The sequence below is a fragment of the Myotis myotis genome, unplaced genomic scaffold (genome assembly GCF_014108235.1).
Source record: "Myotis myotis isolate mMyoMyo1 unplaced genomic scaffold, mMyoMyo1.p scaffold_m19_p_11, whole genome shotgun sequence".
In the NCBI taxonomy this organism is placed as follows: Eukaryota; Metazoa; Chordata; class Mammalia; order Chiroptera; family Vespertilionidae; genus Myotis; species Myotis myotis.
The window spans coordinates 19,571,458-19,593,276 of record NW_023416315.1 but is presented as its reverse complement, the minus strand read 5'-3'; the positions used below and the strand labels follow the sequence as shown (position 1 = coordinate 19,593,276).

General features: G+C 42.8%; 1 protein-coding gene across 6 annotated transcripts in view; it reads left to right on the top strand.

Annotated features, from left to right (window-relative positions):
* PLEKHA8 (pleckstrin homology domain containing A8) overlaps positions 1-21,819 on the top strand; it is a 62,923-nt gene that overhangs the window by 19,759 nt on the left and 21,345 nt on the right. For 5 of the 6 annotated variants that reach the window (XR_004970827.1, XR_004970828.1, XM_036327734.1 and 2 more), the window contains exons 4-12: positions 466-590; positions 1,748-1,906; positions 3,181-3,221; positions 4,904-5,061; positions 6,925-7,081; positions 7,464-7,549; positions 12,236-12,294; positions 12,917-13,047; positions 13,755-13,825. Coding sequence is in view for 4 of the 6 variants with exons in the window: in XM_036327734.1 (XP_036183627.1) it covers positions 466-590; positions 1,748-1,906; positions 3,181-3,221; positions 4,904-5,061; positions 6,925-7,081; positions 7,464-7,549; positions 12,236-12,294; positions 12,917-13,047; positions 13,755-13,825 (987 nt within the window). In the remaining 2 variants the exon portion in view is untranslated. Of the gene's footprint in view, positions 1-465; positions 591-1,747; positions 1,907-3,180; positions 3,222-4,903; positions 5,062-6,924; positions 7,082-7,463; positions 7,550-12,235; positions 12,295-12,916; positions 13,048-13,754; positions 13,826-15,676; positions 15,955-21,819 lie in introns of those variants that run through there. The other variant, XM_036327731.1, reaches the window with a different exon arrangement.

The window sequence follows — 21,819 nt, the reverse complement described above, 5'->3', positions numbered from 1 at the left end:
CGTGCTGGACCAGTCCTCGGAATTAATGAGCCGCCTCATTAGTGGTAATTGCACGTTACAGAACACCGTTTCCCAGTTCTGTGCACTGTGGTAGCAGGCAGAGGGCTGTGGCCCCATTTTACACACAGGAAAACTGTGGTAGAACTGAGACTAGAACTCTGAACCTGGACCCTGCTGCCAATTCTGACACGCGTGGGTCAGGAGTATGCTGTCTCCTTCTCCCTGTACCGCTGACCAGGCCATATGCTGGCTCAAGAAATAATGTGGATTATTTCCCAAGTCTGGCCATCTCCTCTTCTGTTTTCCTTGCTCCCATATCTTCACCTACACCCTGTCTGTAAGCCATACTATAAACACCTGACTTCAGGCGTAGGTTATATATTCCATGATCTGTAGGATATGCTAACTAATACATCGTGTATTCATTCTGATAATGACATGCATTGTCATCATTTTGTTATGTAGAGTTTGCTGAAAACACTGAAAACTTGAAAACCAAAATGTCAGAACTAAGACTCTACTGTGACCTCCTTGTTCAGCAAGTGGGAAAAACGAAAGAAGTGACCACAACTGGTGCGTCCAGTTCTGAGGTAAAATATTACTGCTCTCAGCCGCCTGCGAAGTCGCACCCGACGTTGCTTATAGGTGATGCTTACTCTCACTTCATCCCTGAATCTTGGATTTTACTCTTTTTCAGAGAAAATAAAATAAAATTTAACAGAGAGAACAGATATGTGCATTTCAGCCTATGGATGCATACAGCTTTCCTTCCTAGGATGAATTCGGGATTAACTAAGTAATTGCTAACATTTGGACCTGCCTGTTTTGTGCACGACACTGTGCTGGATAAGGGAAGGAGAGAGGCACCACAAAAAAAAACCATTCAGCCTCTTCTTGGGATGTTTATAGTCTAGAACAGTGACTCTCAACCCAGAGCAGTGGTGCCCTCAGGAGACATCTGGCAATGTCTGCGATGTTTTTCTGGGAGAGCCCAGCAGAGAGACTTGGTTACGTTTTTGGTTTTCTGACATGAGGTGTAACATGAGGGACTCCATCTTGGGCCCAATCTGGTTGCTTTAACACTACTAGGATGTGGTCACTGCACTCTCGAGTCAGGATGTGACCTCAGTTTCTGAACAACACATTAATGTCAATATCCAGAGGAAAAACACATTGAACAAGTAAAATAACTTGGAGAGGAAAAATGATTAGATATTCAAAAGAATTCCAGTTGCTGAAACCTGAGACTCATCTGAAGGGAAAGCCAGAAAACCCATCCTGAAAGCCAACAGCACGTTATCTGTGGTCTCTAACGCTTCTGTTTTAGAACCTCATTTTCACTCAGGCCATGGGAGACATTTTTCCAATGACACCACCGGTCTACAATCTCTGCGATCCCTGTGTCACGTCTGCCACCCCTGAGGACTGGAAACAGGGCCCTGTGCCCAGCACCTGGCACGGTGCTGGCATAGAGTGTTGTTGAGTTGAATGAAGTTGTTGCTCTCGGTTGGAGCAGTGGGTGACTGTGGAGGGTCAGATTGAGGGTACGGCTCATGTATGGTTAGTAGATAAGTTGGACTCACTCAGTGTTTTTATTTTATTTTATAACTGATGTACATGTTTGTCCTGCAGAATAGATGGGAATGGTATTATTATGGTTGTGGATAAAAACCTCTCAGGACATTCCGCAATTGGGCTGCTGCTTTTTCGCAAGGTAAAGAAGTCTTCCACTCTGCTTGTTTGGTAGGAGGGAATCGATGTGGGAACTCTGCTGAAATCAACGTGCAATACTTTTCTGAAGACTTTGGAAGAATGCATGCAGATTGCAAACGCAGCCTTCACCTCGGAGCTGCTCTGTCACACTCCCCCAGGGTCACCGCAGCTGGCCACGCTCAAGTCCAGCAAGGTGAGAGCCCTCTCCGCTCGGCGGCGGCAGCGGGGCTAATGAAAAGTTGAAACATTAAGAAAGTGGTGTACTGAGCTATGGTCTCCATTACTCTTTGGTGGCGGATAAAGACTTTTTTAGTGGACTTTCCTTTATGTCCACTTTTACATCTGCCCTCAGTTCCCCTTGTCCAGTCGATTATTTTTGGCAGTTTCGCCACCTAAACTTATCTCTGTAGCCAGCCTCTTCTCTCCAGCCTCCTTGTCCAGTGAGCTTCCCTGAGATTTGTGGTAGCTTTCTAACAGTCACCTTCAGCCTGACCCTTCCAGGCAGCTGGCCAGTAGTTCTTTTCATGTGGTGTAAATTGGACCACTCTACCAAGCCTTTCAGGTGCTCCCTCCTTGCCTGCAGGGTAAAGTCAGAACTTCTTAGCCCCTTCCCACATCCCCAGCCACTTTGGCTGTCATTACCTGGCTCAACCGTGCTAACTGCTTGTAGCTCCCCCCATCTCGGTGCCATTTCCCAGGGCCAAGAATGCCTCTCCCCTGTCTCTCGTGGTTAGCTCTGATCCATCCCTCAAGATTTAATCTCTTCCCCGAGTCCCTAAATGGGGCTGAGAACTCCTCTGCACACCTTCATTTTAACCTTACTCTACAGTGCAGTTACCTTAAGGCAGTGGTTCTCAACCTTCCTATGCCGCGACCCTTTAATACAGTCCCTCATGTTGTGGTGACCCCCAACCACAAAATTATTTTCGTTGCTACTTCATAACTGTAATTTTGCTACTGTTATGAATTGTAATGTAAATATCTGATATGCAGAATGTATTTTCATTGTTACAAATTGAACATAATTAAAGCATAGTGATTAATCACAAAAACAATATGTAATTATATATGTGTTTTCCGATGGTCTTAGGCGACCCCTGTGAAAGGGTTGAGAACTGCTGCCTTAAGGGCAGGAACCCTATACAGTACTGCATCAGAGTTTGGTATTTATTAATGTTTAATGAGAATAACTGAAATTATAAGGAAGTAAACCACCAAGGTTTGGCTCTGATAATTAGGCCCTTCAAAAGGCCACCTTCCTTTTCCTTAGAAATTTGGGTACCTTATTTGAGTAAATATGAAGGGCCGGTTGGGAAGAATGACTCCCTTTTAGGAAGATCTAAAATTGTTCTAAAACCGGGGCATTGCATGTGAAGGTCATATTTATCACTTTCATATGTGACAAAACTAAAAATGCTCTATTGGAAGTTTAACATGTAAACGTTCATCTCTTTGCTTCTTTTAAAGATGAAACATCCTATTGTACCGATTCATAATTCATTGGAAAGGTACAGTAACTTCTTTGTTTTTTTCTTCTTCCTAAAAGTAAAAAAAGATATTGTTATTCTTGTTTTTTAAAAAATAAGGATATTTTGATCATATGGTGGTTTTTCTCATGATTTGAGATGATACCCAAAGGAAACAGTATCTGATTGCCCTCGTTGGGGTGAGCCTGAAGCAGTGGCAGACCTTGCATTCCGCAGGGACTCCCCGGGAAGGTGTCTGCATGTCCCCTGGGCTGCCCAACTGCTGTAACCATCACTGCTTTTCATCTCTCCAGTGCACTGAGGGTTGGCACTGCCTCTCTTGTGGAGGAGCTGGGCTTGGATTTAAGTGTGCTTTAAACTGGGAAGGACAGTGCTATTTTTTTAACATAAAAATAAAAATCTTATGTAGCTTTACAGGTTGAAAAAAGAAATAACATCAAAAGCTAAACTATTTCTTCCTCCAAAGGCTGCTTTGATTTAAAAAAGGACACATTTACATAGTTATGTTCCTAGTAATTGGGATCTTTACTCCGTTATTATTTGATATAAGCATTCCCAAATTTTTACTTAGTATATTTGTCCTTTAAAGTTATTATTTAACATTTTACCTCTTTATGTATATTGTTTACTTCTTTAATACTGGATTGTTCCCAATTTGGTTGTTAAAATTTTTCTCCTGTCCTAAATATTTCTACTAAGAACATCTTTATCGTTTTTTTTTCTGTTGAGGTATTTCCTTAGTATACTGTATTTTTCATTACTAAGTTGAAATATGATATTTCTTTAGAAAATAAAAATTTCTTGGAGTCATCATGCAGCTTGGACCCTTTCCCTTTATTTTTATTAGAAGAAAATTTTTTTCTTCTAATTTGGCTCATCCTAATCCAGTGATGGCGAACCTTTTGAGCTCGGCGTGTCAGCATTTTGAAAAACCCTAACTTAACTCTGGTGTCATGTCACATATAGAAATTTTTTGATATTTGCAACCATAGTAAAACAAAGACATATTTTTGATATTTATTTTATATATTTAAATGCCATTTAACAAAGAAAAATCAACCAAAGAAATGAGTTCGCGTGCCACCTCTGACATGCGTGTCATAGGTTCGCCATCACTGTCTTAATCACTTATAATAAGATGTTATAATTGTCCCTTTAACAGAATCAGGTTTTCACCTGTATGTTAAATTGCCTTCTCCGGTTCCCTGAAGAGCAGCAGAACCTCAGGATGTTGCTTTTCCTCCACAGTTTTATCTGTCACACATACTTGGCAGGGATGTTTGTTCTGCCCTGATCACAGCATGTGGCTTCTAGACAATTACCTGCTAGGCAAACACAGGGAAATGGCCAATGATTTTGAGAACTGAGAGAAAAAAAGTGTTAAGTTTGGTCCCTGCAGAAAGCTGATTGGAAACCAGGGACCTGTCAATGACTATTTCCTGTTGCTGGTGGGGAGCAGGAAGTTTGAGTCCCTAGAGGTGCCAGAAGAGCCATGGCTGGCTGTGATTTCTCAACTTCAGCCTGGAGACTGGCCTGCTCCCCTCACAGGGATGGGGGTGAGAGATTTGACCGATTTAACAATTCTATTTTTCAATCGATGTAAATCCTTCCCCCATCTCTCAGAATCAGATCTACCTGGACAATCTATTTCTGACCAAATAATTGGATCTTCTGGTCTTTTTCTTTTTTAAAAAAATTCCCAGGCAAATGGAGTTAAACAGTTGTGAAAATGGATCTTTAAATAAGGAAATAAATGATGATGAAGAAATCCCAATGAAAAACAAGAGTTCCTTGTATCTGAAATCTGCAGAGATCAATTGCAGCATGTCAAGTGAAGAAAATATAGACGATAATATAACAGGTAAAGACAGACTTAAAGTCTGAAGTGAACCCTTGAACATTAGGATGTTGGGGGTTTGATCCATTATCCCTGATGGGACACTTGGTGGGAATTGAGCTCAAGACAGTGTCCTAGGTAGCTCCTGAGGCAGGTGAATTAGCATTAGCGGGACAACAGGTCCTTGTCAGCCAATATTCCGCCTCCATCTGACCGGTGCAGAATTCTGGCAGAAAGAAGAGGGATTGTCCCACTCACTGTTCTTGGCCATGACGTTCATGAACTGCAGTGAGCACAGCTGCCTGCACTAACCTTTTAGAGAGCGCAAGTATTTCATGGGCCTTCTACTCTGAATCTCAAAGTCCTTTGAACTTAGACCATGATGTCAGACTTAGGAGTGTGAGAAGTTATGACAGTTCAGGTTTCCATCCTCCTCGTTTCTGGTGAGGCCTGAGTATGTCAGAATTCACTAGCCACATCAGGTTTCCCCGGCCTTCTCTGTGTTTAAGCCAAAGTCCCACATTTCAGGTCATAGCCTGCAGTTCAAATGCTGCCCTTTCAAATTTGTTAATTCCATTGACTCTACCCTAAGCCAACTTCGGATCAGTCCAAGACAACAGTAGTAGAGCTTTTAATTGTGTTATAGGTTTTAATAAATATTTTAAAAATAAAATTGGAAAAAAAAAAACTGTCTTCATTTCTCTTGAAATCAGAGACTCCATTTTTCCAGATAAGATGGGTTTAGAAAAGAAGACCTATTTTCATAACTGTGAATATAAGGCAGGTGGCCCACATATCACTGAAGTCTTGTCCCTTAAGTAAATAATAAAGACAGGAGAATTTCTATCAAAACAGTACTGTTGTTTGGCCCAGTAATTTTACTTCTAGAATTTGTCTATAGGGATAGTCAGATTTAAGGACAAATCTCTGTGCACAAAGATGTTGTTTAGGACATTACCGTTGATTCTCATTATTCATGGTAGTTAGGTTCTGTAAAACCATTGCAGACACTGAATTAGCAAATACTGAACCATTGCTCCAAGGGGAGATTCAGAGTTAGGGTCCTGCAAGCCTCAGTTGACAATGTTTCTGTCCACTGATCAACCTTGTTTTATGTGTTTCCGTTTTAAGACACCTTGTTTACTATATATTGTTGATTCAGTAACATTGAACCCATGGCCAATAGCTCTACAGCACATGCCTGAGTCAAGCTTATCTAACATACGCATTTTCTCCATAAGGCACATCACAGCCTTGTGCATCACAGACAGCACTATACTTGGGGGCCCTTTTAAACAGTGAAATCAGCAACGAAGTGCACAAAAATGCACAAAATGTGGTATCAAAGAAACATTTGTGTACAGTATGGGAGCTGAAATAAGAAGGCAGAGTGTCACTTGTTTATCCTTAGCTGGGAACATGTATGTCAGGTGACTCAATTTTTCACCACTCTGCACATGTCCACAAATGACTGCAAAAGTGTGATAAGCATTGATTTTAGGGTTACAAATAAACTTTAGCAAGTAGGCAAACTTACAAATCCAGAATACATAAATAATGAGGAGTGACTATTTCTAATACTAAAATTTTAGAAACTACCTAAGTGCCCCCCACATGATGCAATTTTACATAGTCATTAAAGTCATGTTTTGAAGAGTATTGAATGATAATGAAAGTACTTTTGATACAGTGATGAAAACAAGCAAGATACAAATCTACATATATTTAAACCTAATTTTGTGTGTGCGTATATGTGTGTGTCTGTGTGTAGAATTTCAGATTTTCATTTCTGTGTGCTTTTATGTGTTTTAGAAATGTTCTGCAATGAGTATATATAAGTTTTTATAATAAATAATGGATTAATAATAAGTATCTTCTACTCTGCAGTCCAAGGTGAAATAATGAAGGAAGATGGAGAGGAAAACTTGGAAAACCATGACAACTTGGCCCAGCCCGTATCAAACTCCTCAAGTAGCTCTCCGGAATCCCACTGGGAAGAAGGCCAAGAAGTTATCCCGACTTTCTTTAGTACCATGAACACCAGGTATTCTATACTCTCTAACATCACTGAAGGTGGATGCCTTCTGGGAGGTCAATCCTGGTGTTCCTTTCGGGTGGTGGTGTGTTCTAGCAGAATAGAGAACCTGGTCTGATTTACTGTTTACTCTGTGAAGCAGTGGACAAGAAGGAACTGGATTGTGAGAGTATACTCTAGACAAATTATAGTTTGCTTTGATGGTTAGCTTTGGAAAATGATGTTGTATTTAGACTGTACTGTAATAGGAAAACAAACACCTGGCTTATGTGTAAAATCCGGCCAAATGACTTGCCCCGTAGAGGCAAGCTGTTTTCATGACTACCTCCGAACTGCAGCAGGTGCTAACTTTTTTGCATTCTTTCCTCCTCCTTATCACCAAATGGCTTAGCTTTAGTGACATTGAACTTCTGGAAGACAGTGGCATTCCCACAGAAGCGTTCTTGGAGTCATGCTATGCTGTGGTTCCAGTGTTGGGTAAGGTTGCTGCATTGCCTTAAATTGATTAGTCTAGACTCTGTGTCACAGCTGTTATATTGCATCAGAGATCTGAACTGTGTGGACAGTGAGATGACCCTTCTTAGCTACCTCTTCATGGCACCGCATGACCTGAAGCATTGCTGCATATTCCCATTTCTTCTCTAATTGTGAATAAATAGTGACCACCGAGAAGCATCATGAAGAAGGGGAATTCTGTTTTCTAGAAGTCATAATTAAAAATGAAAGTGAAAGTCATTGAGGAACAGACCTTCAAATCCATTGGTACTATGAAAAAAATGCTTACCAGTTAAAACGTTTTTTCAAAGATAAAGTTATAGCTATAATTTTTGTTAAGTTCAAATTATATTTACTTTATTTTTATAGAGTCACTAGTACCAGAAATCGCTCATATGTTGAAATTGGTTATATGACCCAATTAACAGCATCTTTTTTTTAAATTGGGGTATAACTTGCATAGAACTTAAGTGTTACGATCCCAGTAAGTTTTGACAAATGCACCTACTTATGTAATACGCATCCCTGTCAAGACAAAGAATGTTTTCATCACCCAGAACATTCCCTCTGCCAGTCGGTCCCCAGCCTGTCACCCAGCCCGGGGCAACCATTTTACCGCTTTCTGTCGCCACAGATTAGTTTCACCTGGTCTAAAATCCCATGTATATAAAGTCATGTTATAAACCCTTTTGTGTCTGGCTTTTTCTCTCAATATAATGTTTTCACCCTTGTTGTTACATGTGTCAACAGTTCATTTCTTTGTGTTGCTGAATAGTATTTTGTTAAGTGAATTTAACCCTTTGTTTATTCATTCTCCTATTGATGGGCATTTGGGTAGTTTCTTGTTTGAGGCTACTGTAAGTGAAATTTCACTTACAGTGAAATTTCACTTTTACTATAAGTGAAATTGCCCTGAACATTTTTGTGTCAGTGGCATGTGTTTTCCTTTCTCTTGAACAAATGCTGAGGAGTGGACTTGCTGATTCATAGGGTTCACATGTTTAGCTTTATAAAGGCAGTTGCTCAATTGTACACTTCCAGCAGCAGCGTGTGAGTATTCTGGTTGTGTCACATCTTCACAGACACTTGGTGGTGTCAGCATTTTTGGTTTTGGCCATTCCTGTGTTTAGTGGTATCGTGTTGTGGCTTTAATTTGCCTTTCTTTGATGACTAATGATGTTAAGCACTTTTTCATGTAATTATTGGTCTTTGCTATTTGTTACACTGTGACATCTATTTAAAACTTTAATCCATTTTAAAAGGTTAATTTTATTTTTATTATTGACTCATAAGAGTTCTTTATATATTCTGAGTAACATTCCAGTGTAAACATACACATTATGAGTATTTTTCCCCAGACTATGGCTGCCCGTTTCTTACTGAGATCTTTTGAAGAGCAGAGTTTTTAATTTTCATGAAATCCAATTGATCTGTTTTCTTTCTTTTATAGTTAGTGCTTTCAGTGTCCTAGAAATCTTTGCTTACCCCCAAAGTTATGAAGATATTCTCCTTGTCATCTTCTATAGTCTTTACTTTTGATTTTGATTTTTCCATCTATAAGTCATCTTGGAATTAGTTTTTGTATATAGTGTGAAGGAAGTGTTGAGATTCTTTTTATTATTATTACTAGAGGCCCAGTGCACAAAAATTTGTGCACTGGGGGGGGGAGGGGGGCCCTCAGCCCGGCCTGTGTCCTCTCACAGTCTGGGACCCCTTGGGGGATGTCCACCTGCTGGCTTAGGCCCACTCCCTGGGGGATTGGGCCTAAGCTGACAGTCAGACATCGCTCTGGCAACCCGGGAGCCCTTGGGGGATGTTCACTTGCCAGTGGGGAGCAGGCCTAAGCTGCAGTCGGGCATCCTTAGCGCTGCTGAGGAGGTGGGAGAGGCTCCCACCACCACCACTGTACTGGCAGCCATCCGCCTGGCTTGTGGCTGAGCAGAGCTCCCCCTGTTGGAGCGCACTGACCACCAGGGGGCATCTCCTGCATTGAGCGTCGCCCCCTGGTGGTCAGTGTGTGTCATAGTGACCAGTCATTCCCAGTCGTTCTGCTGTTAGGGTCAATTTTCATATTACCCTTTTATTATATAGGATAGAGGCCTGGTGCATGGGGGGGGGGGGGGGGGCTGGTTTGCCCTGAAGGGTGTCCCGGATCAGGGTGGGGGTCCCTCTGGGGTACCTAGCCAGCCTGGGTAAGGGGCTGAGGGCTGTTTTCAGACTGGCCATACCCCCTTCAGGGTGGGGGTCCCTGTTGGAGTGCCTGGCCAGCCTGGGTGAGGGGCTGAGGGCCGTTTTCAGGCTGACCACACCCCCTTCAGGGAGGGGGTTCCTGCTGGGGTTCCTGGCCAGCCTGGGTGAGTGGCTGATGGCTGTTTGCAGTCTGGCCACAGCCCTTTCAGGGTGGGGGTCCCCACTGGGGTGCCTGGCCAGTCTGGGTGAGGGGCTGATGGTTGTTTGCAGGCTGGCCAAGCCCCCCAGAGGGGACCCTCATCCCATGAGGGTGTGACCAGCCTGGGTGGGGGCTGATGGCTGTTTGCAGGCTGGCCATGGCCCCCAGCCACCCAAGCTCCCACTGGAGGCTGGCTGGAAGCAGGTATCTGGGATTTATTTATCTTATCTAATAAAAGAGAAACATGCAAATTGACTGTACCTCTGCTACACTCACAGGCCATGCCCACCAGCCAGTCATAGTGACTATATGCAAATTAACCCAACCAAGATAGCGGCCGGCAGCCACGGAGCTGGAGCAAGCAGGATGCTTGGTTGCCCCGGCGATGGAGGAAGCCAAGCTTCCTCCCTGCCCTGGCTGGCTGTAGCCTCTGCTCAAGGCAACAAAGTTTCAATTATAGAAGATGGAGGCTGGCTGGAAGCAGGTATCTGGGATTTATTTATCTTCTATAAGAAGATAGAAGCTTGGCTTCCTCCATCACTGGGGCAACCAAGCCTCCTGTTTGCTCCAGCTCCGTGGCTGCCGGCTGCCATCTTGGTTGGGTTAATTTGCATATAGTAGCTATGATTGGCTTGTGGGCGTGGTTTGTGAGTGCAGCAGAGGTACGGTCAATTTGCATATTTCTCTTTTATTAGATAAGATATCTGGTTCTTCCAGAACCATTTGTTGAATAGCCATTTTTTCCCTTTTACATTACTTGGGCAGCTTTGTTGAAAACCAATTGACCTAGTAAGCATGGGTCTATTTCTGGACTATCTCTTCTGTTTCTGTGATCTATTTGATTTTTCTTATGCCAATACCTCAGTGTCCTAATTACCGTGCATTTACAGTAAGGCTTGAAATTCGATAATGTAAGTCTTCCCATTTTGTTGTTCTTTTTCAAGATTGTTTTGGCAATTTTAGGTCTTTTGCATGTCTACATAAGTTTTAGCTTTCCAGTTTTATTAAAAAGCCTGTTGATACTTTTATTAAGATTACATTGAATCTAAGCCAATTAGAAGGGAACTGACATTTATCTTAAACATTGAGTCTTCTAATGCTTGAGCATACTGTATCTCTCCATTTACTTGGTTATTTGTTATTTTCACAACAATGTTTGTATCACTTTCTTAGTATAAAGGTCTTATACATCTTTTGTTAGAAATAAATTTTAGAATTTTAATAGTTTTCATGCTATTGTAAAAACGATCCCATTTTCCAGTTGTTCATTGATAGCACATAGATACCATTGACTTTTGTACATTAAGTTTTTATAATCACGAAGAGTTAACTTTAAAATATGTTTTCTGTATTTATTGAAATTATCAAGTGTTGTTTTTCCCCCTGTACTTTGTTAATGTAGTGAATTACATTGTTTGGATGAATGTAAGTCTACTATCTTGTTATTTGTTCCTATCATCTTGCTGTTTATTTTCTATTTGTCCTATCTGTTCTTTGGTCCTTTTTTACTCCTTTCTTGACTTCTAGCCAATTAATGTTATTTTTTAGTATTCAATTTTATTTCCTCTTTGGCTTTTTAACTACCTATCTTTGTTCCTGCCTTTCTTTTGGATCTATCAAGTATTTTTTAGAATTTTATTACATTTTCTCTTTTGGCTTTTTAGCTCTACCCAATTGTGTTATTTTTTTAGTTCTTGTCCAACAGAAATATCCAAACCACATATGTAATTGTAAATTTTCCAGCAGGTACATTAACATAGTAAAATAAAACAGTTAAAATTAATTTTTATAATTTATCTAACCTCATATATTCAAAATATCATCTCAACATGTAATCAATATAAAAGAATCATTAATTAGAAACTGCATTCCTTTTCGGCACTAAATCTTTGAAGTCTGGTATGTATTTTACACTGACAGTACATTTTAGTTTGGGCTGGCTAATTGCAAGCACTAAGTGGCCACAAGTCTAATGGCTACCACATTGGACAGTATAGCCCTAAGGATTATAATATGTATTTGGAGTTTATAGGATTATTCTCTTCTGCCATTTAGGACCTTATTATAGTTACTCACCTCAGAGTAGCATAATAGAAAAAGGTGATGATAGTATCCTAGGTGCCTTTGAAGTTTATGTTTAGAAAAGGATTTAAAAGCAAAAACTATAAGGTTTTTTGGGGGAGGGAGGGAGAAAACCTGCTAAATTGGTTGTTACTATAAAAATAGTTTCCACTTGAAAATATTGCTTTTTCAAAGATGTTTTTAATTTTTTCTTTCAGACAAACTTGGCCCTACAGTGTTTGCTCCTGTTAAAATGGATCTTGTTGGAAATATTAAGGTGAATATACCAGCTTGTCTCTGGGGAGACTACAGTTGGCGGAAATAGTTGCATGAGATTCCATTCACAAATAGATGATTGTTGCGTTTGATCTCAGAATAGAAAGTATAGGACAGCTGTGAGAAAGGTTCTGGAGCAGAACAAAAATTACTTTAAAAATAGTACTTTAAAATGCTGAGACTATTTAATTCTAGCTTAAGCCTCATAAGAATTCTCAAAATAATAATAATAATAATAATAATAATAACCAAATCCTGAAAACATAAGGAAGAAAGTAATAGAGAGGTTGCATTTATTTTTATTTCTTAAGAGGCCTGCTTGACAAACTCAAAAGTCTCAGTACTGCCCTGACTGGTTTGGCTCGGTGGATAGAGTATCAGCCTGCGGACTGAAGGGTCCCAGGTTCAATTCCGGTCAAGGGCATGTACCTTGGTTGCGGGCACATCCCCGATGGGGGTGTGCGGGAGGCAGCTGATCGATGTTTCTAACTCTCTATCCCTCTCCCTTCCTCTCTGTAAAAAATCAATAAATTAAATATTTTTTAAAAAGTCTCAGTACTATGCTGATTCTCTTGGTGGCTCTAGCATTTTGAACTTAGATTGTTTCCCTGCTTTTCCTGCAGAAAGTGAATCAGAAGTATATCACCAACAAGGAAGAGTTTACCACCCTCCAGAAGATAGTGCTGCACGAAGTGGAGGCAGATGTAGCCCGGGTTAGGAACTCGGCTACCGAAGCCCTCCTGTGGCTGAAGAGGTGGGGCTGCTGGGGTGGGCTCGCACTTAAAACTCAGCAAAGCAGTTGTAATGGAAAGGAGACTACTGAGTGGAGGGTCTGGCCGACGTGCATAGCCTTTTCCAGAAGGTCTAATGAATAAAACACCGTATTTGTTTTGTGGGGTTTTTTTTGCTTTGCCTTCCTCTTGATGTTGATAAACATTGTAAATATTAATAGTATACACAAGATTAAAGCATGATAAAGTTGACTGGTTTTGCTTTAAGTCAGTGGATCACAAACTCTACGGACATCAGAGCCACCTGGAGGGCTTGTTAAAAACATAGTTGCTTCACCCCAATTCCAGTTTTTGACTCAGTAGGTCTGGAGTGGGCCACAGAATTTTCCTTTTTGGCAAGTTCCCAAGTGATGCTGAAGCTGCTGGCCCTGAGACCACATTGTGAAAACCCCTGTTTAGCCATACAGCTGAGAAGGGCCAGAGCAAGCTGGAGGGAACAGACAGAGACACCGGAAAGGCCTGCCATGACTCAGTCTTCTGGCTGCTGAACCCAAGATATTATTGGAAACTGACTTAGAAGACTGTACTGCATTTGTGCAAGCTGTGCTAGCCAATGTGGCAGCCATTAGATTTGTGGCCACTTCGTGCAAGCTGAGCTCTGCCGTTTCTTTCTACCCATTTAACAGGAGTGAATTTTGAAACTAATATTTCTTCCTCTTTCTTGTTTTAGAGGTCTCAAATTCTTGAAAGGATTTTTAACAGAAGTGAAAAATGGAGAAAAGGATATCCAGACAGCCCTGAGTAAGTGTTCTTTGCATTTCGATGGGTCGATTGAACAGGGTTTGGAATGGAGGCCCTGGAGGAAGAGACAGGGTGGAGGGGAAATTCTGCTCTTCAGGTTATGATTTTGTTTATTTTTGTTCGTCACTGTTGTTTGTTTGTTTCTTACATGCTCGCTTTAAAAAGAATCCATGAGATAGTGACCTGATCATCTAGATCTAACTTATTAAAAATTAGTGTATCTTAAGGGTTAAATTAATGGCGAGCCATTTCTTAATCTTAATAGGAAAAACTAACATTTCCAAGAAGTTCGTTCTTCCTAAATTAATCTTCAAATGCAGTAGTCTTCTAAAATCAGTATCCAAAGAGAAGCTTATTTTGGAGCCCATGAAAGGAAGGGGCTGGGGAGCCCTGGGAACTTGCTCTGGCGTGAGATGAAGGATTGGCCATTAAATTGTAGTCCTTTCATGCCCCCTTGCTCCATTGCAGTGGCAGAGCCCAGACTGAGGTCAGGGCCGTAGTCAAAAGACGAGAACATGGTGGGTGCTTAGAAACACTCATGTGTAGGTGGGTGGATAGATGGATGCATCCGTGTGTCTAACAGGTCAGTTTTGAAAAACATTAAAGACTTGGAAGCATCCTCATAGTGCTCCTAACAGTGGCTGAACTCTCACTCTTGTCCTAGAGGAAATTCTTCCAGCATGGGCCCTGAGGCATGGGGTGTGGGGCGTGAAATTCCCTATGACTTTGAAGCCATGATGTGGAGAAGCACATGGTCAGGCTCTAAGTAGCCATGGTTAGAAGCAGTGAAATGAATGAGTTTGAGGCTTCTGTTGGGCAGGGGAGCCAGTGATCACTGCAGCATTTTGTCAGTCTCCAGGTGAATTTGTCTCCTCCTATTAGTCCTTCCTCTGGACCATAAGGCCTGAGGGATTCTGCTCCCACATGATTTTCCCAGACCTTTCTCTCTAGAAACTTGCTGATGTGCCATGAAACAGCAAAAGCTGATATTTGTGTAACTTTATGAAGAATTTAGACAGGTTAATCCTCAAATCAGTCTATTTTTATAGGTCAGGTAACCACAATTCTGAAAGATTAACATGCATGCTAAGACCACAGAGTTTGAATCAGAGCCACTTTAGGGCCTCTGCCTCCAAGGTCCTCATTTCCCTGACAATGTCTCCACCATCCTGGGGCCACCTGCATTTTTTGGTTTCTCAGACATCCCTGAATTTCCAGGACAGTCTCAGTTATGTTCTCCCCTTGGTGTCCTGATTTCAGTACTAAAAGTATACTCATCATAACGGGTCACGCCCCTAACCAGTATCTGGGGAACTTGTTGGCCTGTGGCATGGTGAAGATCATGGGCTCTCTGCATCCCACCACTTTATAGCATTGTGCCCTTGGTCAGTTTGTTGTCGGTGGGTATCAGGCTCTTCCACAGGATCAAGAGGAAAGAATTCCAAGGACATGCATGACAGATTGTGGTGTGGTGGCATCGTTTACTCGTGAGGTAATGTCGAAAGAGTTATCCGTCTGGCTTCCCAATGTCCCATCTCTGTCGGCCCCACCATGGAGAAAGTACAACTGTGTCTTCGCCAGGGCAAAGGCCGGTGCACAGAGTTTCTGCTTCCTAATCCTTCAGAACCTGTGCAGTGTCATGGCCCCAGGCGGCCACTGGACCCACGTGGTCAGGTGCTCCCCAATCAGTTCCCAAACTTTCGAGGGCTTGCATTGGCTCCACCCCCTTTGCCAATGATCTTTTTCCCAGGTGAGACTGGAATGCCTCTGTGGTCCAGCACCTCCCCCTGCACCATTTTAACTTCATTGCTGTTTGTGCTTACCTCCCCTTTGTTCTGTCCCTTCCCGCAGTGACCTGTGGGGGGAATGGACCGGTGGCTTCCTGCAGGGAGTGGGAAGCTGTAACTTCCTGGGTTCGCAGACAGGTCTCTGCTTCCCAGGTGACCGTGCTCTACAATGTCTGACTTCCCTTTGCTCTTTTCTTTGTTAATCACTAGCTAACTACAGTAACGTATACTTAACTTTCTGTTTCTCAGTTTCCTCATCTATAAAATGGCAGCGATAATACAGTTTTTCTAACAAAGCTGTTGTAAAGATTAAATCTTTTCATGCATGTAGAAAGATCAGAAAAGTGGCACATAATAAGCACTTAATAGAGATTAGCTTCTATCATTATTTATATTCTTATCATCATGATATATGACATTGATAACCCACCAGAAAATGGGGTTTATTTGTCCCAAATCAGAAATGAAAAGTTTGCAAAGCTTGGTTGCCAAGCCAGACATTTCTCTTCAGAGTAACTTCTTAGTAGGGAGATTTCACACTAGGACAGTGGTTCCCAACCTGTTTTTGGCCATGCCTCACCTAAGCATCTCTAAAATCCTGATGTCTCCCCCACCCCCCATGACGTATAATTCTTATTATTCAAAAAGTGAACTCCTATTCATGTGGAGGAACCCTAAAAGGCCATTAACTTGGACTAAACAAGCTTCCAAAGAACATGGCATCCATGAAAGAGGAAGAAAAAAAAGAACGAAAGAACAGTTGAAGTACTGAGGAAGAAATCACTAAGAAATGGTTAAAAAAATAGTAATATGAAGTGATATGAAAAAATAGCAAAGTTTCAAAACATATAATAGAGAACTGAAATGTATAAATATGTCACAATATACATTTATATACTGTATATGAGGCCCCAGGACCATAAGAAATCTCTAATTGCCCCCCTTAAAAATCAAATTGCCCCCCTGTGCGCGTGTGCCCCACGCTGGGAACTACTGCTCCACCTGCAGGAAATGCAGCAGGGGGACAGTCTGTCAGGTGATGCCCTTGCTTCGTAGGGCTGTGTGTGTGGGCAGAGAAGAATGCTAATCTCACTCGCCCCCTGCTGGACTGGGGTGGAATAGCACCCAGCTGCTTTCACACCAGCAAGTGAAAGGAAAAGCTTTGCCCCTGGAGGCGGAGAGGAAATGGAGGATATACCCTTTCCGTCCTGTCCCCACCCCTAGCCCCTAACTCTGCCCCTTTTCCTCCCCTACCTTTTAGGAAAGTAGACCAGGAAATGTTGGCCCTGAAGAGAGGGGGCTTGAAGGGCAATGCTGCTTCCAAACGGAAATAATGTTAACTTTAGGCCAAATTAACAGCCAATTTCAGCCTTTGCTTCCCCTCTTCCCCCTCAGCACTGTTTTCAGTGGAAAGGAAAAGGGGGCTGTGAATGTGAGACTTGCATCCAGTGTTCAGGATTATTTCAGAGGTTTTCATGACTTAAATCATATTCTCCTTATAGAGATCACTAGTTTCCCGCTGCTGTGTTCAGTGTGGACAAAGGTTTCCCTAACCCACTCCCCCTAGAAACTTAGTAGAAATGCAGACTACCAGGCCTCACTCGACACCTGCTGACTCAGAAGTCTAACAGAGCCCAGCAATCTGAGCATTAACAAGCCAGTGAGATGATTCTAATCCAGGGGTGGGCAAACTTTTTGACTCGAGGGTCACAATGGGTTCTTAAACTGGACCGGAGGGCCGGCACAAAAGCATGGATGGAGTGTTTGTGTGAACTAATATAAATTCAAAGTAAACATCATTACATAAAAGGGTACGGTCTTTTTTTTTAGTTTTATTCATTTCAAACGGGCGGGCCGTAGTTTGCCCACGGCTGTATCCCTGCTGAGGTTTGAGACCCAGTCATCTAGGGCTAGGACATTGAAGCTCACCTAGTTATCCTCCGCATCAGATGATTTTGCCTTTCATGGTAATTAGTAGTTTTCTGATGACAGAATTTCCCCAACCTAAGAATAGCAAGACAGTTAGGGATAAACTAAAGATAAACCTTGGATGCCACTCCCAAATTTGAAAATACTGCTTAAGAAAGGGTTTGAGGTAAATGTTCACAAAACTTGTGTAATCTTAGTGGCTGAAAATGGGAGATGACATGTAAAAGGCTTAAATGCCATGATGGAAACCTTGTCATTTATTAACTCCCTAGAAAATGCATGGATAGTCACTGTATTGCTGCAGTTCTGTGACCTAGAAAGAGTCCCCTGCATCTGGAAGAAAGTCTTGGGCTTTATGCTGCCGTCCTTGTATTTGAGCCATCACTTGGATTCCTCATAATGATAATTATGTAGAACAGGGGTCCTCAAACTTTTTAAACAGGGGTCCAGTTCACTGTCCCTCAGACCGTTGGAGGGCCGGACTATAGTCTAAAAAAAAACTATGAACAAATTCCTATGCACAGTGTACATATCTTATTTTGAAGTAAAAAAACGGGAACAAATACAATATTTGTATTTGCATGTGGCCCGTGGGCCGTAGTTTGAGGACCCCTGATGTAGAATATTCTGGGTGGTGTTATGCCAAGAGCTTTGAACCCCTAGTGTCCTATGACATTCTCTAGAAGTCATTCTAAGAAAAGATTTGGGTCACAAAGCAGATATATTTACTGGTCCAGCCTATAGCTAAGCCCCTCTAACGCAGGCGCCATATGAAAGGGCTTTTGGAGAACATCCCTGTAAGTGATGGGAAGAAAAGCTGCTCTGGCCTTTCACGCCCCATTGTACTAAATGCTACGTGCTCTGCGCTGTTCCCTCTGGGGGGATAGCACGCAGCACATCCCTCAACTTGGAATGATTCCATAAATGTCAGCGAAATATGAACCGCCCCCCCCCCCCCAGCATCTCCAGGATGCTCGGTCACATACTTAATACAGACAGGGAGAGCTATGTAAGAAAGCCCGAACTTGTAATCACATATTTAGCATCAAATTATAGCTCGACTAATTGTTCTGACAATACCATGAAACGTGAATCAAGTCATGCTCGCTCCAGAACAACACACAGCATGTGGCTCAGCTGGCAGAATTGGCTCACATCCAAGTTCCATCTAGAGTCTCTAGATGGTGCCTGGAGTTAACAAAGGACATCTCTGGGCACCCCTTTCACCTCTGTCCGCTGCTTCCTGAGTTGGCTTTTCTCTGGACAATCCGTTTTGCCTGAAACTTAGTCACGATAAAGAACTCAGAGGGACCCTAACCGGTTTGGTTCAGTGGATAGAGCATCGGCCTGCAGACTGCAAGGTTAACAGGTTCAATTCCGGTCAAGGGCATGTACCTTGGTTGTGGGCACATCCCCAGTAGGGAGTGTGCAGAAGGCAGCTGATCGATGTTTCTCTCTCATCAATGTTTCTAACTCTCTATCCCTCTCCCTTCCTCTCTGTAAAAAATCAATGAAATATATTTTTTTTTTAAAAATTCAGAGGGTATTTTTCTAATAGTTCAGTCTTCTTATTTTAAGTATTGCAGACATTTGACAAATACCTGTCACTTGACCACATATATATAACAGTTCAGTGCAGCACCCGTGTACCATCCTTTGACCCATGACTATCTCTTTTTCCATAGATCTTCAACCAGAATGTTCTGTTTGTCATTCCATAGTGCATGTTTTTATACTTCTACTAGAGGCCTGTTGCATGAAAAGATTCGTGCAATAGGCCTTCCTTTCCCCTGGCTGCTGGCACCGGTTTGCCTCTGGCACCGGGGGCCCAGGCCTTCGCTCTGGCCAAGTTCTGGCCGGAGCCAGCCCCAGAAACATCAGGCTTCACTGCTCCGCTGGCCCCGGAAACGTCAGGCTTCACTGCTCTGCTGTCCCGGAAATGTCAGGCCTTGCTGCTCCGCCGGCCCCGGGGCCGTGAAGCCTCGCTGCTCCGCCGGCCCCGGGGACGTGAGGCTTCACTCCACTGCTTGGAGCCTATGTATGCAAATTAACTGCCATCTTTGTTGGCGGTTAATTTGCATATCGCGCTGATTAGCCAATGGGAGGTGTAGCGAAGGTATGGTCAATTACCATGTTTGTCTATTATTAGATAGGATGTATTTATGTGTCTATTACAGTTTCTAGTACTGTGTTGCGTGTGTAAACATGTATACATGGTGTCACGCTATGCACAGTCTTTCTCTCTCAGTACTGCTTTTCATGTGTGTCCACTGCGAGCCGCTCTTGGTTCCCCATCTCACTGGAGGGCTGCCATGTTAGCCCGTTTGTAGGGGTGTCACTTCCTGGGCTCAGCGCAGGACAGATTCTACCTGTCCTGGCCTTGCTTATCTACTTCCCAAGGGCTCTTTCAAAACATAGAATTGCATTTCTTCTTTGTCTTCAAAGGAACTTTACAAATTCTTACCAATTACAGGTCTATGCTAGAAAGACTCTCTCATAGATCCCATTTCTAGGCTGAATGGTTGTCCACCAGTTGTTGTGGGAGGGTTCTCGCTCAGATACTGTGGTAGGTTTAGCCGTGGTCTCTGAGTACCTCATAGCGAGTTTCTGAGTTACCAGGGAAGAAATCACATTTGTTTTGTTTCCACAAACAGACTAAGGTCCAAATTCTTTCAGGAAGTGGGTAGGAAAGGCACATTTTTCATTCTCATCATTTTGCTTCACAGAGGATAAACATTAGTTTTTGGCAGAATGGCTTAATGCGACAAGAATGCCCCAGGTTCCCATGGCTTTTAGCTTTGTGACCTTGGGAAAGTCACGGTCTCTCTGGGTTTTCTGTTCCTTCGCTTGTAAAGGAAGAGAATTGGGCAAGGTGATTTATTGTCAAGGCTTCCTGCTCAGAAGTCTTGACGCGGGCTCTAGGGAAGTGACACTTCTCAAGAACTGAGAGAAGGGCATCATTTATGTCTTTCAGAAGCCAAAAATACCTCCTGGTTGTAGAGCACGTGTGATGATGACGAATGAGTATTACAGGGAAGATTAATGTATTTCATTATCTAATCTCTGGGTAACCAAAATAGGTCAGGCTTAGACTTTGTGCTGTAATGCAGCCCTAGGAGTCAGCTAAGGACTTCTGGCAAACTTTTCTTTCTTTTTTTTTTTTTTTTAGTGAGTTTAATTGTCCTTGTTGATTTTAAATTATAGCAGTGGTCTTGCTGGGCCTGGGTCAGGACCCAGGCCAATTCTCTAACATCGTTTTCTTCTGTTAGACCACCCGGCCCACATCCTGCCAGTGGGACTCTTCTCGGGCAAGGTGCAGACACAGTAAGGAAGAGCTGCCTCCTACAGGGCCAGGAAGGGGACACGGGTCATGCTGCTCCACAAACAGTCCCTCTTCCTTTGCCCAGGCTGCCTGCCCATGCTGCGTAGACTCCCAGCACCTTTGTTTTCTGGTTGCCCTGGGGAGGGGGGCATGGAGAAAGGTTTCGGGCTTTTGTGAAAGGTTAACTTAAAGGGCAAAGTGTGCCCTGGCCTCTGTGGCTCAGGTGGTTTAGTGTCGTCCCATGAACCGAGGGGTCACTGGTTGGATTCCCGGTGAGGGCACAATGCCTAGGTTTCAGGCTCGATCCCCAGTAGGGGGCATGCAGAAGGCAGCCAATGGATGTATCACTCTCCTTCTCCCTTTCTGTCTCTCTCAAATCAATAAAAACATATTTAAATAAAGAAATAAATGGTAAAGTGTAGGGAGAGTATAATGTCTCCAGGTTGGCATAACACAGCCCAGAGCCCTTGCAAACAGGCGGTTTGTCCAGCCAGGGTGGTTCAGGCGCTGGAGGCTCGGGGACCCGGGCAGCGACATTTGCAAGTCTCACCATGTTACTCCCCTGCCACAATTCCAACCAGATCAGTCGTGACCATTAGTCAAAGAAAATACACTATCTGTACAGGAAACAAGATGAAGAGAGTGCACCCCGGGTGCTCACGGTGATTCTCTGAGAGGCACGATTATTCAGGTTTCCTTAGTTCCCTCCTTTTTGTGTTTCCTGTATTTTTAACATGAGATGCATTACTTGTGAGATCGGAAAAAAGCAGTAAGCTGTATTTTTATAAACTGTCCCTGTGCCTCAGGTGGGAAGCTCAGAATCCTTTCGTGGCATGTAAATGTCCCCAACCCCAGGGATCTTTAGCCCCATGAGCCGCTCCCTACCCTCGTTTACTTTAAAATACTTTATATCTTATGATAAGCCTAAGCATTCATTAAATGGTGGTGGTACTTGT